We start from the raw sequence: 15,307 nt of genomic DNA, 5'->3' as shown, positions 1-15,307 counted from the left end.
ATATTAAGTGATCCTTGTCATAACACAGTTAAAAATCCAATTAGTTTAAATTTCACTGTGTCATAAGGAAACCAGGTCTTAAAAATAGATTATGTTAGTTGTTCTCACCTCAATGCATCACTGGCGTAAGAGGTAAAGTTTATGCTACTGACGTGCTTCCTTGTCTGGACACGTTTATTACGGCAGCATTTCCATTTCCATTACGTGACTACAGGCAACAATGTTCCACTTGTTGAAGAACGTTTTTTTCTCACCTGGGTGAATCCTTTGTTATTTTTTATAATAAAAAAAATCCTGCAGCCATATAAAATTACAAACCTCCATTATAATAGCAAACTACAGTCCTACATGCAGACGGAGCCCGGTTGTATTTGCATGCGCTTCAGGGCTTGAAATAATAACCATCAATGGGAATTATAGTGAACGACTGCACCATAATGCAACCCCGCACTCATCCAGGACTTTTTTTAATCGACACTCTGCCTTAATTGAAGTGAAAGAAGTGAAGGAAAAAAAAAACAAAAAGACGTTTCCAAGGTGAATGCAAATGTTGTAAGACTGTGAGGCATGGGTACCAGGAGGACGGAGAGATTAAGGATCCCTTTTTTTTTTAATAGTACATTTACCATCTGTTGCTGCAAAGAGAACAATGCGCAAGAGGCAGAAAGATGAAGATGATTTTTATTAGGCGGCTGGTTATTATCCCAACACGCTGACAGGACCAATAACTGGACCATCACACAGATGCAGCTCGCCCAGATCCCGGCTGCCTCAGTCCTGAGAGCCGGAGCACATTATAGCACCAAAAATCTTTAGGAAATATATCAGTGTCCAACAGTTGTGGAGTTTTAAGCACATCCACATTACATCAGGGACAATAGTTCTGTCTTAAATTTGTTGCATGAGGAATCAGCCCCAGGCTCTTTAATTATTAAAATTAGAATGATAATGCTCCTTTGCTGCTTTACTTTAATTAATCTTAGTTTAAGGTATAAGTTCTTGTGTTTGAATGGTGCTTTATAAATAAACCGGCCTTGTCTCGCTTGTAAATGCGGCGCAGTGTTGGGTTAGACGTTACAACAGAGGTTAATATGGGTTCGGGGACGGTAATGGAGAACGTTTCAGAGGTTTTAGGTTAAGATCTTTCAAGAAAAAAAGGCGAGCCAGGTTTGAATGTGACTAAATGATTTGTTATGGGACAGAGCAGCAGGAACAGAGACTACATTCCCCCTCTCGGGTCGCCCCTTGGCTGCACTGAACCGCCTCGTTTCACCTCGTCTGCAGTTGAAGAGGGGGTCAAAGGTGAGCTGGAGCTCAACGGTGCAGCTGCTTACCTGTCCGTCAGTCCCGATGGTGCCTCCGCAGTCAGTGAGAAGCTCAGACATGTCATAATAGCTGGTGAACTCCCACAGACATGCCTCCAAGTTGAGGTTCCTGTAGAAGCGCAGCGTGCTGGATCCTCTGAGGGAGGAGCTGTACTGGTAAGGCGCCGTGTCCCCGATGACCTCGGCGTTCTTCGTGGCTTCAGAGAGGAAGCCGTGGCGAGTCTTGACCTCAGCGTAGTCCAACAAATTGGAGCAGCGATGGTGGCCCACGCGAGTGCCGTCGGGACTCAGCGTCAGCTCAAAGTTAGATAACGGCCGAGTGGACACGACAGGTAACATTCCTGTGGGGGAGGACACGCCAAGGAGTTAAAATGTAAGATCGAAAATGAAGGAGCTTCTTTTGATTAGTCACTCATAGAGCCACGTACTTTAAAATACCTTTCAATACCTATATTCCATTTGAGTCAGACTGGTTGAATTTTTATGTTTTTCTTTTGCCTTCAATGACTGAATTTTTTATTGAATTTTTTTTTTTACATTAAACTTGTATTTCTTTTCTCTTTCTCTTTTTGTGATGTCCCAAACATTGAAAGCACACGACACTAATTGGGGCCCAATCTACCTTGTGGGGCTGAAAACGCATCAGATTTTCATATATTTAAGGGTTGAGATGTAGTTTTAAGGTTGAGGTTATACTGAGTTCAGGTCCAGTTTATGGGACTTTTCTAGGACACCTTCTCTTTAGACTTTTGTGACATTTTGAATACAATTGAAATATACACCATTATGTGTAATTTACAAATATTATTTAATCTTAAAATGTCTTTAAATTGGATACATTAATCATACATGCAGGAGAGGTTGCCCAATAAAGACTTAATGACTGAGAATATCGAAGCGATTCCCCCTTACCATCATACTATATTATTGTTAAGAGATGTCGGGATGTTTTGTTTTGTTTTTAATATCAGACTTCTGGCAAACATTATGGTCTTTCTTACACGTACAATCAATTCAGTTTTGAAAATTGTTTGAAGAGTTTTACTCTCCACATAGTCCCTCTACATTTAAAAAAAGAAAAGCTGAGCTGTTTGTAGGAGTGTGATCTTATTGGTGTCGGAATGAGCTGATTGCGTGCGTCAAAATTGATTTTTGCATTCATGTGGAAAACACACACAGTACTCCTCACAATCATGCCGCTCCTCTTACCGTCGATGTGAGGCATGGTTACAGTCACTCTGATGAGGTTGGGGTGGTCTGCGTCTTCCGCTCCACTGTAGCGCAGCTTGGCAGAGAAGGGCTCGGCCCCCACGGTGCCGGCAACACGAGGCTGGCACATTCCTGCAACCAGAAACAAACATCAAATGTACCGTTTCCCCCGGGGGGAAAAAAAAAAGAATAATAATAATTCTCTACCAGTCAGAATACTTGTGTGGCTGCAGACCGAAGCACAGAAAGCAGCCGCTTATCGAGGCATCACCATGAACGAGGCGGGATGGAAGTCACTCACCCTCCTCGACGCTGATGGACACAACGGGGCTGCTCAGCTCCAGACCTTCATCCCCGTTAGAGTTCACCGCTCTCGCGGCGCACTGCACCCTGGAGCCAGCCTGGAAGTAGACTGAGTCCAGCGTTATGAGTTTGGAGGAGGTGAAGAAGGTATCAAAGTCCACTTCTCTCATCGGGCTGGTGACGCCGTCCTTGCCGGTGGGGGCGCTGACGAGCCAGCGGTAACGAGTCAGGGTGTTGTTGATGGTCTCGCTCACGCAGATGGAGCCCGTCTTGTCGTAGTCTGTGTATTTTGGGTTACAGGCCTGAAAAAGAGAATAATATAGGAACACGTAAAATACATGAAAACTGCCACTGCGTGTTTTCCCTTCAGGCAGCTAAAATGTGTGTGTCTGTGGTAAATGTGACCTTGTCAGCAGATTTAGCAGCTTGTAACTTGACAAACTTGACAAAATCCTTTGTGATTAAATGAGTAAATAATCGTTTGCGGGGACGTACGGTGACACAGACGACGGGGTATCCAGCCACAGGACGAGAGTCCTTCATCCTTTCAATGTCGTCGTAGTGTAGGAGAGAAACCACTCTGGGAACTGATGGGAACGTGACGTCTGCCATGCTGTTCGTCTCCTCGATGTAAATGATGGCTTTACTCAGCTGTTCATTGGCAAACAAGAGCAATTAAACAGACATTAGGGGAGACATGGGCTTTTTCAAAGTAAAAACGGCACCAATTAAGCTCGGCTTTCACCTTTGTCTCTGCCACCATGTTCTCATCTGGTTTCAGGTGCACCGTGAACGCCTCCCTCATCTCTCGCACGCCGTCAAATAAGACCTCCACTTCCACATAGTACTTCGTGTCGCCCTCTTTGAACACAATTTCTGCCCAGAGGAGAAAAACACAACAGATATCGCTGTTTTCCAAACACACAGCTGGCCTAATAAAAGTGTCTGGCGGAAGTATTTACCCTCGGAGATGGGGTGGTAGTCCTCCCCAGACGTAGCGGACCCGTCTTTGGTGTGAACTCGAACGACGGAGACCTTCTGGGTGTCTCCGACACGCAGCACGGGGATCTTCACCACCGACACTTGTCCTTTTTCCTTTGGCTCGTTCACGCTGAACTTGGTCTCTCCAAAACTAATAATTGACCCTAGAATAGAAAGTACAGACATGAACACAATAAAACAACTGTGAGTACATAAGGTCATGTAATGGTTGAGCCGGTCTGATATTATTAATCAATCAATCTTCACACTTCAGATATTTCCATTTAGTTAACATATACTGTAATATCTACATTTTTTCTTCTGTAAAGCACATATTAATTCAGCACTTTGAAATAGTGTTTATTCTTGTTATTTTTCAATTTCAAATTTTTAAGTGTTTTGTTTTTCTGCTGCCTTATGCGTGCATGTTTTTCTTTTAATTCACCCTCAGCTTTCACTGCTGCCTGACTGCTTGTCTCAAAATAGAGAATAATTTCTCATTTGATTGGGAGACTAATGTAATAAGTCTGGCTATTGTAATAACTTGTCAATAGAGCAATTGTCATTATCCTAATTGCATCTTACCAACATTAGATTTTAAATAAAAATTTGCATCACAAAAAATGTAACAACTGCAGCCAATAATGCAATAATACACAAATAGGGTGTTTTTTGTTATTAAAACCTTTTTGTTACAGTTTTTGTACAGTTTATTTATTAAATCAAGGTATGGTGGACGGCACAATTGTGGTATTGTATTAATTGACATACATACTATGGTACACTTTTTCTTGAAAAATGGCCAAAACGATTACTTATAGTAGGTTATATTACAATATTGGCCATTGTAGTTCTGGCTGCTAAAAGGACACTTATCCCAGGCTTGTGATAGTTGAAATTTAAGTAAGTTGATTCAGTTGAAGTCGGTTGCATTTACAGTATTTATTGCAAAGTGCCAGTTTATTTGAATGACTGCTTAGTGAATAAAGAAATTCTAATCATGCAGAGACTCTTATTTTGTTAGAAAAAAGGTCATTCTTTGCAAACTGCACTGACTCTTACAAAAATAATAAGTAAATTAAGGTTAAGACTTTTCTTTTGTGATTCATATGCTGATCAGAGTGTCGCTTGGACTCGTGTCTGCATGGAAATTAAAAAAAAGAAGTAAAAAAAAAAAAACAGAAGCAGATGAGTCTTACTGTCTGCGTCATCTTTAATCTTTATGAGTGTTTCATTCTGCACTCCGATCGACGCTCCATAAGGAGAGTCACTCCTGGGGCTTCCCAGCACAAGACGAAGCTCCTCCTCTTCCTCGTGCTCTGTGTCATCAACCAGCACCAGTACACAGGCTTTTTCAATCTCACCTGGGAAGCAAAACGCGATGTCATTAGTAGCTGCATATCTCGGATCATACGTGCTTCATTCCGACCGGCTCCACCTGGCCGGAAGGTGATGACGGAGGCGTCTGTGTTGGGCCTCTCGTTGAAGTCCATCATGACCTGGGCTGTTCCCTGCCTGCTGTAACAGCGCACGGTGGATTTGTAGCTGACGTCGCCGCTACGGTAAACAACGGCTGAGATCTGTCCTGAGTTCTCGTTGCCCACGTGGACGGCTTCACGGAACTGCACCTTCGGCACTGGAACAACAATAATTAAAGCCATAAATCATCATCGTAAATACATCAACCACTTCAGTACAATAGAATGGACTGCATGCAACTCTATCTGCTATAAGATGAAAGAACATTCACACGTCAGAAAAAGATAAAAAAGATAGATGCTTAGTGTAGGTACCTGGTCAATAAAATAACTTACAAAAAGTACTTTATTCACTTAAGTAAAAGTAATAAAGTACAAGCACTTGAATGCACTGAAGTACGAAAGCAGAAACTTTGTTGATACACAAAGGTATATATTTTCCTACATACACAATGAAAACAGTTAATAACCAGACTGAACTTTAAATAGAATAGTATAAAATCCTTTAATCCTTTAGAAAGACTTATTTTGTTCAAGGAAACAGGAAGTCTTTGGGTGGGATTAAATAAATTTAACTTGTTCTCCGGTGTTTTGTCTTTTTTTTTAGACTTGTTAAATTAGATCAGTACTTCTGAAATAGCGTACTCACGGTCTGAAACCGAGTCGTTGATGAGCACGGTGGTTTTGCTGGGCTCCCCGAGGATCCCGTTCATGGGCATCCGCAGCACCAGTTCAAACCTCTCCGGGCCCTCCAGGACCGGCTGGCCCAGATCATCCAGGATGCTGACTCGAAACGTCTGCATGGTGACCCCCGGAGCAAAGTCCAGATTCCTACTGATCCCCACATAGTCCACACCAGCTGCGCACACACACACACACACACACACACACACGGGAGTGCTGATTAGATACAGTGGATGTATCACCAATGGACTACAGTACTTGATCTTTTCTCTGACAGCAGTTCTCATGTCGCTTCATAATTCATTTGTTAACGTCAAGCCGAGAGCGAGATGAAAGACTGGATCCTAACCGCTGACAAAATGACTCTTTCCATCTCGTGGTTGATAGATACGAACTGCTGGAAATTGTTGCGTGATTAAAGCCGCGCCGCAAGAATTGAACATCTTCTTGAGCGAATGAATGGGTATTCATTCGCCATTCTTTGAAGAGTCTCGGTATTGAGAGCTCACCCTTTGCCTGCAGGTTTTACTTTTTCTTTTTTTTCTTTTTACCCTCCATGTACTTATGACCCAGTTATGTGTGTTAAGAGTGAGATTTCTGCCACGCTGCATACGATTAGATGCCGGTACACAGGCAGGAGGCAGTGCTGTTGAGCGTCTGTGCGAAGCAGAGAGGATTGCCTGAGGGCAGGAGATAATGGAAGCTGTAGGAAAGACTTGAGGAGAAAGCAACCAGTCCAAAGCACTTACCAACACGCACAACAATTGGTATGCAAACCTGAAGCCCCAGAGTACCATTACCCCCAAAACAAGGAGATTCAGTGTCTGCAAGACAAGGCCCTGACAGAGACACCCCCCCCCCCAACCCAACCTAAAACAATGTTTACATTCTCCAGGTCGTCTTCTCGACAACTCCTCGAAAACAAAGACTGACAGGGAGGTGACTCAAGTCTGTTGTTTTCTGCGGTTTGCGTTGATCCAAGCACATGCTAGCAGACGCCGTCAGAGAGAGGACGCGTACCCTCGGCTGAGGCTGGATCCGTTTTCCTGGAGCGAACTGTCACACTTCCTCCTCTGGAGAGATCAGTGCCCGTCCTCCAAACCTGCACCTCCACGTAGCCATCGCTCTCATCCACATGGTAGTCTGTGTTCCCGAAGTAGAAGACAGGGTCTGGGAGCAAAACAGAAAAACATTACCAAAAACCAGACAGGAGGATATGCTCCATCTCTTTTTTTTTTTTCTTGATATTTGAATGCCTGATGTAATTGCTTGGTAGAATTCCTAATAGGAAGCATGCACAGTGTGAGATTATCTCTGATTACATGAGAATTGCGGGAACATTTCCATCGAATCAGCAGAAGACAGTCAACACTGTAATTGTCGATGGTAAACAGCACTTCCTGGCTTCCTGGCTTCATGTTTTCTGCCCCCCCCCCGCAACAAGTCTTAAAAAACAAATAGCAACCTGAGGCGAAACTGAATTTCCAGGTTTTGTTTTGGCTGAGCGTGGTGCTGGAGCTGGCTTTGATGGTGACGGGTCTGAGCGGCAGACAGGAGACCTGACAGGAGGTCAGGGGGATGTAAAGCTCAATGTGCCAGCCCGGGCCTGCCTGACTGCAATTAGTGTTTCTATGAGCTGAGATTCCTCCGCAGCCAAACTCACTCTCTGCTATTCTGTTTAACCCTTTCCGAGCCTCTTTTCTCCCAGCGATGGGCAGCATGCCACGGACTTGACGTGTGCAACGGTTGCCGTTTGTCTGAGGGGCGGCTGCTGCATCGGACACACGGGAGCATCGCCGCATTCGTCCATTTCTGAACTAATCCAATTTCAATTTGAACCTCAACTGATTGAATATAGAATTCTTATCACTAATGGGAACACGGCGCAAATGAGAAGTAAAAATGTTGCGCTGCTGAAAGCAGCTGCGACCAGATAATGAATAAATTAAGTGAACGGCGACGGCCATGGGCAGGAGTTGTGGTTTCCATGACAATGAAAGTCTGCACCTACAAGACGGTACTTAGCCGTTTCTCATCACATGCATGAGGCAAAATGGAGAATGTGCAGCTGAGCGATAAACGCACTGAACGAAAACAAATCCATACTGTTGTCCGTGATGATTATGTTATCTATTATAACCAAAGCATGAGGGCAGGATTAGAAAAAGAAAAAGGAGAGACAGAGAATTAACTGTCAGTTACCAGCACTGCCAGGTTTAATCACAGATCAGGGCTGGGTATAAAAAAGACGAGCTGTTTATTATTTTACACTAAATAATTATTCTCCTGTGTACTCTGAGTCTTGGAAGACACTTTGATAGAGTCTAGTTTAGCAGGAGCAGCTGCCGCCGCTCAATATCAGCAAGAAGAGGCAAGTTCTAAGAGAAGAAAAGCCTTTAAAGCAAAGCCTTGAGGTTTGAGAAGCCATCTCTGCTGTTGAAATAATATTACTCCTAAGTGCAGGCAGAGGACAGAAAACGTACACGCTTTAATCTATACTGAACGCAGCGCCAGGACAATGAGTGCTGCATCAAGAGGCTTGCAGCTGCTGGAGAGTATCCCCACAGCGAAGCCAAACAAAGGTGGTTTTGGCTGCCTGCTCCGGGTCCCCGGCTGGAGGAGTAATCAGATCTGCCAGCCTGAGGTTGGCAGCCAGGAACTCGGGGCCCTGTTGTACTCGTCCAGTAATCAGATAAGGCTTGTGCAGCAGACAAACAGTGAGCTTCAAAGGGCTACGGGCCATTAACTGAAAGGTAAACCTGGTTGGGCTCAGCAGCAGCCTCAGCTTCCTACACTGCACACCTCTAAGGTTACATACGCGCTGAAGATGTGCCAGATTTAGACCAATATACTGGAAAATGATGTCAAGTCTAGGAAATGATTAGATTTTTTTCTCTATTAAGAATTTAGACATGCCACAAAAGACCAACTTTTCAGGTTTTGAAGAGATATTCTCAATAAACTGAGTGGATTTTGTGACAAATAACTAATTGAAATAGAAAATAGATGCAATAGATTGTAAAAATAACCACTTTGACGTTTTTCACCTTTACACATACCCACATATTACATTAGGACATAAATACACCAATCTCAGCACATTTTCTAACTCGGACAAGCCTATTTAGTCTTGCATTACAAGTTTGCACCCCAAGGTGTTGAACTGAGACTCAGCTGGGGGAATAATTAACGCAAAAATGGCCAAAGATTTTGCTGAAAACATGGTGTAGTTTAAGTATATGGTATTTGCCATGGGCCCATTCTGGACCACTACAGCGAGCATCCACAAAATAAACAAAAACAAAACTCTGAACTGTCACTCAATGTACAGCACAATTATAATTTTTACGTAATGCCCCTTTAAGTGATTCTTAATTGGTTGTAATTTCATAATTTTCTCTGGTTGAATACTTTGCATGCGTTTAATCTTTTTCATCAATCAAGGTTTTATATCCTGAAATCAAAACTTGAATTGTAAGCCAGAGCTCTTTAAATAGAATCATCAGGACGGAGTCTTTATTGTTGAAAATGCTGGAAGAACAATGGCAAACAGCAGAAATATCTTTAGTGGTGCGTGCGTGTGAGCATAAAATAAAAGAGGAAGCAGGAGAAGAGACGGAGACATCCCTGAGGGGAGTGTTACACTCCCACTGACTGTTTGATTTCACTTGAACTTTGCATGACATTCCCACAGCGCTAAGTGGCTTCTCTAATGGTGAGATCCAATTGAACCAAGGCAAAAAGAAACACTCTCCTGCCCACCGTGTGCAGGGAGAATCGCTCTCCGACAACAACAACAACAAAAAACACATCCAAAAGTAGCTCCATGATCATTTTCCCAAGCTCACATGAGAAAAAAAAGCTTCTCTGATTGAGTGTGTGGACATCTGTTTATATCAGAATGAAGGGGAATCCAGGTGAGACTTAATGACAGGGCTTGCAAGTTCTCCCTCGATTCATCCCCATCCAGGATATGCAGCACACGTACTGGACCCGCCCATCTGTTAAAAACAGGCCGTAATCATACCTTCAGAACGTGGCAGAATTTACAGGCGAGTGACACAAGACTATAAATACACCGGTCCTGCTGTACAAGCATTCTCCTGTCTTTCAGTCCCCACCACTAAAACATTTTCCCGGATGCAGAGTCAGTATCAAACAGCAATTACCTCTGCAAGAGAGGACAAGTCTCTCCAAAGCCCATCGCAGGGGGAAAAGCGGAGTGGAAACTGTAAGGATGTGGTCGTTTACGTGCAGATGGTCTGCCACTGGGGGAAAATAGCAGGTTTTCAAAAGGACTGCAGCTGTCCGTGTTACTGTAGAAGAGCCGGACAGCTTGTAAACTTTACAGTGTTCCACTGCAAAGCTGCTGCCAGATTCATTTCATGTAGGAGAAGGTGATCATTATTCATGGGAATGCCGTAAAACTTTGTTAACAGTGTAAAGGTTAACGGTAAGCTTGTCACGAAGAGAGGAGTCCTACAGCAAAACAGCAGTGTTAAAGTGTCTCCCTCTGCATAATGGTGTGTACGATTGTGATCATTTTCACACCACAAAAATCGTGTAAATGGGTTTTAGATCAGGCGGCAGCAGGACAAATGTGTGGGTCAGGGTACGGCTTTTCCAAATTCATTTGGAATTTTTTTAAAAGAACAACAATAGAAATTCAATATATTGTAAGAATACTAGAGATGAAATTGTAGAATAAGTGTTGCAGTTGCTGCCTCTATATTTTTAATACCCAACAGCTGTTAGCAATACTATCTCATAAATAACCACGACAAAGCATGTGCAGCGTGACAGTCGGGGGGGTTTAAAGCTCTATGAGGGGGGGGGCTCATCCTCTTTGTAAGCTCCTGGTCCAGATCTTTGTAATATGAAACAACTGCAGGTTTATAGTGTTCTGCTAATTACAGTTTATATCCTCGTCAAACGCGTTTCATTTCAGGGGCCACATATAGTCCGATTCTATCTTCAGTGGGACGGACCGGTAAACTCGTGCCATAATAACCTTTAAATTTTAACTTTTACATTTTTCTTTGTTGTGGTGCAGAGTACACGTGATTGAAATGTCTATATTTTCACAAAACTAAAAAATGACTATTGAAAATGACTACAATCTCAACATGAAGCCTTCAGTCTTCTCCTATAGTTGTTGCATTATGCATATTTTTACAGATTTAGCGCGACAGCATGGCTTTGAGGAACGTTTGATAGCAATGAGGTATCTGTCTTTCACTGCTGCATCTCAGCTTGGGTCTCAGTGTTTGGTTTGTTTTTTTTCTACCCTTTAGATATTTGTTTGTTGTGTGTAATTGTTTGTTGCCTTCCTGCCTGTTTTTACCTGCTTTTTTATTATATTATTTTTGGAAGAAGGTGTAGAAAATGTTGCTGGCTGCCTGTTAAGACTCTTTCCTAACATGCAATTTTCTTTCCACATGAGATTTCTGTGTAGGAGAGTCCCTGCGCCGTGGCGGCATCATGTCAGTCCACACAGATGGTGTTTATGCATTTCCAAGGGAATTTTTTTCCCCCCCACAAATCAAATTAACACAGCGAATATGAATGCAACTTTCTTGAACCTCCCCGAGTGGGATTTTTCTATAAGTAAACAGCATTATCATAATGTCAGCAGTCAATTATCAGAAATGCCACATATATTTGGATATTGGTAGAGAAAATGAGTGACTCTAGGTTACTACAGACTGTCTTGCCTATGAATCCCAACCATATGTAAGAATATATATTATGACGTGAAAAACATTGGAACAACAAAAGAAAAGTGTTATGCGAGGCTTGCTTCAAAAATCTGCGGTTTAACTGATTTACTCAAGTTCTTTTAAGTAAAATGAATGCCTCGAGAGTCCGGAGAGTGCTTCATCGGTGTGTTCTTAGGCTGCTGTTCTCCTTTTTGTTTGCCAAAGTTTCATTCAAAAGCAGAAATCGCACTTTCTGAGCCATGCAAAAGCCTGGTGGGTTTCATTTCAAGCAAAGCTGATCTCAATTACTCTCTCTTCGTGGGTGAAGGTGTGCTAATTATTGAAATGACTGTTTTGGTTGGAAAGAAAACACATCATCGCCTCCACGCCACAGGTTTTCAGAACTGGTTGTGAGTGCAGTAAACATCAACTTATTGATGTTTAAAAGCTCATTTGGAATCCCATAAATTATCAGATTAACATCAGGCTCATAGCAGACAATACCAGCTCCACCCTCTGCTGCGTTTGTGTGGTTTCTTGTACATGCTTGCACCTTCGTTGGTGGCCGGGGTGTTCGCAGAGGGCAGAGGGCAGAGGGCAGAGGGCAGAGGGCAGAGGGCATGCACTGAAGTTTATCAATTTGCCTTGCTGGGCTGGAAAGATGACATTTATTTTTTTCATATCCATAGTATGTGTGGAGTGGAGCCCTCTTCTTGGAAAGTCTGCTGAAAGCCCACCTGGAGAGTTCCAGCACAGACCTCTCGCTCGCAGGGGCAGGTGCTTAAAAAAAATAAAAGGGACGACAGAGAAGAATGCGATGCCCCTGTTCGCCTCTGTCTTATATATAGTGGTGCAGAGCTGAGAGGCAAACTTGGATTACTTAAATCTAATACAACGCCAATACAGGTGACCTGAAAGCTGGAGTGAATCTGCTGCCTCTGTACTCTTTCGTCAGGAGATTCTTCTTTCTTCGCTTGCCTCAGAGCTATTTACTATTTACTCCCCATCAACACTGAGCGGTCATTCATTACCGCCTCCTTCGGGGAGATAAAGATGGCTGACACCGCCTTATTTCTCTCAGCCCGTCACGTTCCATTTAGTCAGTGGATTCCAGCAACTTTCAATTCCTGATCCCAAAATTATAGGCCCCAACTTCGCACACATCATAGGTCTGTGCATGCCCTTTGTGTGTGTGTGCCTGTGTGTGTGCCTGTGTGTGTGCATGTGTGTGTGCAAGTGTGTGTGCCTGTGTGTGTGCAGGCAGCAGATCTGATGTCAAGCGCTGGGAAACTTGACGGACAATCGCTGCAGGCGCGGTTTCTCTGCATCTCACTCAGGAAATCTTGATAACAGCAAGAGTCACAGTTGGAAAATAAGGCGTGTTTCCTAAAAAAAAAAAAAAAAGAGAGAGAGAGAGAGGCTGCATTGAATATTTCCTACCCTCATGCCGCATGAGTGTACCCTTGTGATTTCAGTGCTTTCTGGCAACAGATAGGAGTAAGACGATTTCGGTTGTCACTCATCCGCAACGCGAGAGCCAGAGGCTAAGAAAACATGGCTGCAGATAACGCAGTAATAAACCTGAGCAGAGCCTGTTAATGTTAGTTGTCAGTCTGTGTTGAGTTTATCCCGCCATTGTTTCTCATGTTGTAAAGTGATAATACACAGAGGACGATGACTATATCTAAGAGTCTTCTGGGATGTCTTAAATCTTTGGAGTGAATTTACATCTCAGTTTTATGCTGAATTGATTTACCGACCCACGAAAAATTGATTTGCTCAGGCAACAGATTGCTTATAACAGCTGAGATAACACACTGGTTGACTTTCTATAAGGAAAAGGGCAATCGTAAAATTGCCTTCTGTAACTTCAGGCAGTTCAAAATGCTTTTAATCAGAAAAAAAAAAGAAACTGCCAACAATGAATGAGAAAACTACTTTCTTAATCCTTTGCTTTTGTTCTTCTCAGACTTCTTCCACAGCAAAAGGTTGACGTAGCTTATCCTATTTAATACACAATGATATCTATATGCTTCATTTATATATCTATCAGTTTTTCAAACAGCCTTGATCCCAAATGAAAATGGCAAACAATTGCTGTGCCAATGATAGTTTAATATTGGGTCAGGCGAGGGTGTGATCTGTGATAAAAGGAGGATGAAAGGACATCAGATAAAAGAGCTCAGAATATACTGGAGGAAGAATTTGTTTGAAACACAAAGCTTCAAAACTTCATCATAACTTCATATTTCAGTAAAACTGACTTAGCAGATGGTATGATGTAATCCAAAATAAATGAAATGCAATACCAAAATAATTGTTCTATAGCTTCGAGGGCTGCACGATGTTAGGTAAACATTCAAAAATGCTGTTGAAAATTAAGATAATGATCAATTGCAATAAATACATTTGTTTTTCCCCCCCATCACGTTTGCGTCTGCAGTTCTCACCAGCAGCATGTCAGAAGTTGAGGTTTTGGCTTTATCTTCATGTGGCTATCATCTCCCCCTTTATCCTCCTCCATAGACTGGCATCCATCAGACGATCACACGCACCACAAGGGTCAAATCATACCTCTCTGGTTGCACTCATTTCATTCTGTTAAAGTCTTTTACATCCCAGCCATCTCCTCTCTCCACTGGTGTGCCCCAGGGCTCTGTGCTAGGCCCTGTCACATAGTTTTTATAAATATAATATACTGACACACACACTTCTTCTTTAATATACTGTGCAGCTTTTAGACACTTCTAACTAGCACCAGTCAACAGATGGAATTTATTGCGTATTGATCTGTCGGCGACAAAAATGTCAACGCGTTGTGCTCTCAGAGAATTACTGGGGAGGTGAAACCTGTTTTTGAAGGAGTCACAGGGTTGGTTAACCAGTTTCTTTCTGTTCATTTTTGTGAAGAAATCGCAATTAAAAAGCAATTAACGGAGGATTAAGCAGGTATAGATATTTTAATGAACTCACGTTTCATTAAAACTTGGGCGTTCAAGTGTCTTACCCAAGGACACGTTAGACAAAGGTGATAAAATTTGAGATTGGAAGACGACACACAGTACAAACTAAACACAGCTGCCCTGATATTAGCGGCCGTGAGTTTTACAGGTATGGTGATTACAAACTACATACTGTGATTGGAACCGTGTTGTGTTGCCAACGTTTTCAGAAGGGGTTGCACTCCAAGTTTAGCTTTGGAGGTAAGCGACATAAAACCACATAAACCGCAGAATTGGTGCCTCTGCAAACACAACGTGCCAAAGATAAACTATTACAGTAGCAGAATAATCAATAACATCTCCAATAGGTGAGGCGTCTGGCGGTTGTAAAGCCACGCATGACTTGCCCTGTTTGAGTGAGAGCCATCCATAAAAATTACAGCAATGTAACCTAATAGCTGCACTGGAGGAGTAACTCTTTTGTAAAGCAAGCCGAATGCCATAAGGTTGTTGGCTCTTGTCGGTCCTATTAAAAAAAAACTTGTGTGCCTCAGCAGCTGTTTAAGCAGTCTGGAGTCAATACCCAGGGGTGGCAAAGGCCAAAAGGCCCCACGCTCGCGCTCCAGTTACACTGGATGAAGCTACCGAGAGGAAAACTTTCAAAACTACGCCACTTCCTCCAGCCT

General features: G+C 42.8%; 1 protein-coding gene across 1 annotated transcript in view; it reads right to left on the bottom strand.

Annotated features, from left to right (window-relative positions):
- frem2b (FRAS1 related extracellular matrix 2b) overlaps positions 1-15,307 on the bottom strand; it is a gene marked incomplete at its 5' end in the record, with an annotated part of 70,220 nt that overhangs the window by 11,462 nt on the left and 43,451 nt on the right. The window contains 10 exons of the mRNA XM_080459978.1: positions 1,335-1,666; positions 2,535-2,666; positions 2,836-3,139; positions 3,333-3,488; positions 3,583-3,713; positions 3,800-3,982; positions 5,018-5,182; positions 5,257-5,454; positions 5,946-6,155; positions 7,001-7,150. Coding sequence (XP_080316104.1) covers positions 1,335-1,666; positions 2,535-2,666; positions 2,836-3,139; positions 3,333-3,488; positions 3,583-3,713; positions 3,800-3,982; positions 5,018-5,182; positions 5,257-5,454; positions 5,946-6,155; positions 7,001-7,150 — 1,961 coding nt within the window. The remainder of the gene's footprint in view (positions 1-1,334; positions 1,667-2,534; positions 2,667-2,835; positions 3,140-3,332; positions 3,489-3,582; positions 3,714-3,799; positions 3,983-5,017; positions 5,183-5,256; positions 5,455-5,945; positions 6,156-7,000; positions 7,151-15,307) is intronic.

This window comes from Lipophrys pholis (assembly GCF_963383615.2).
Source record: "Lipophrys pholis genome assembly, chromosome: 3".
NCBI lineage: Eukaryota > Metazoa > Chordata > Actinopteri > Blenniiformes > Blenniidae > Lipophrys > Lipophrys pholis.
The sequence above is the reverse complement of the archived record's forward strand: the minus strand, read 5'-3'. Positions and strand labels throughout refer to the sequence as shown.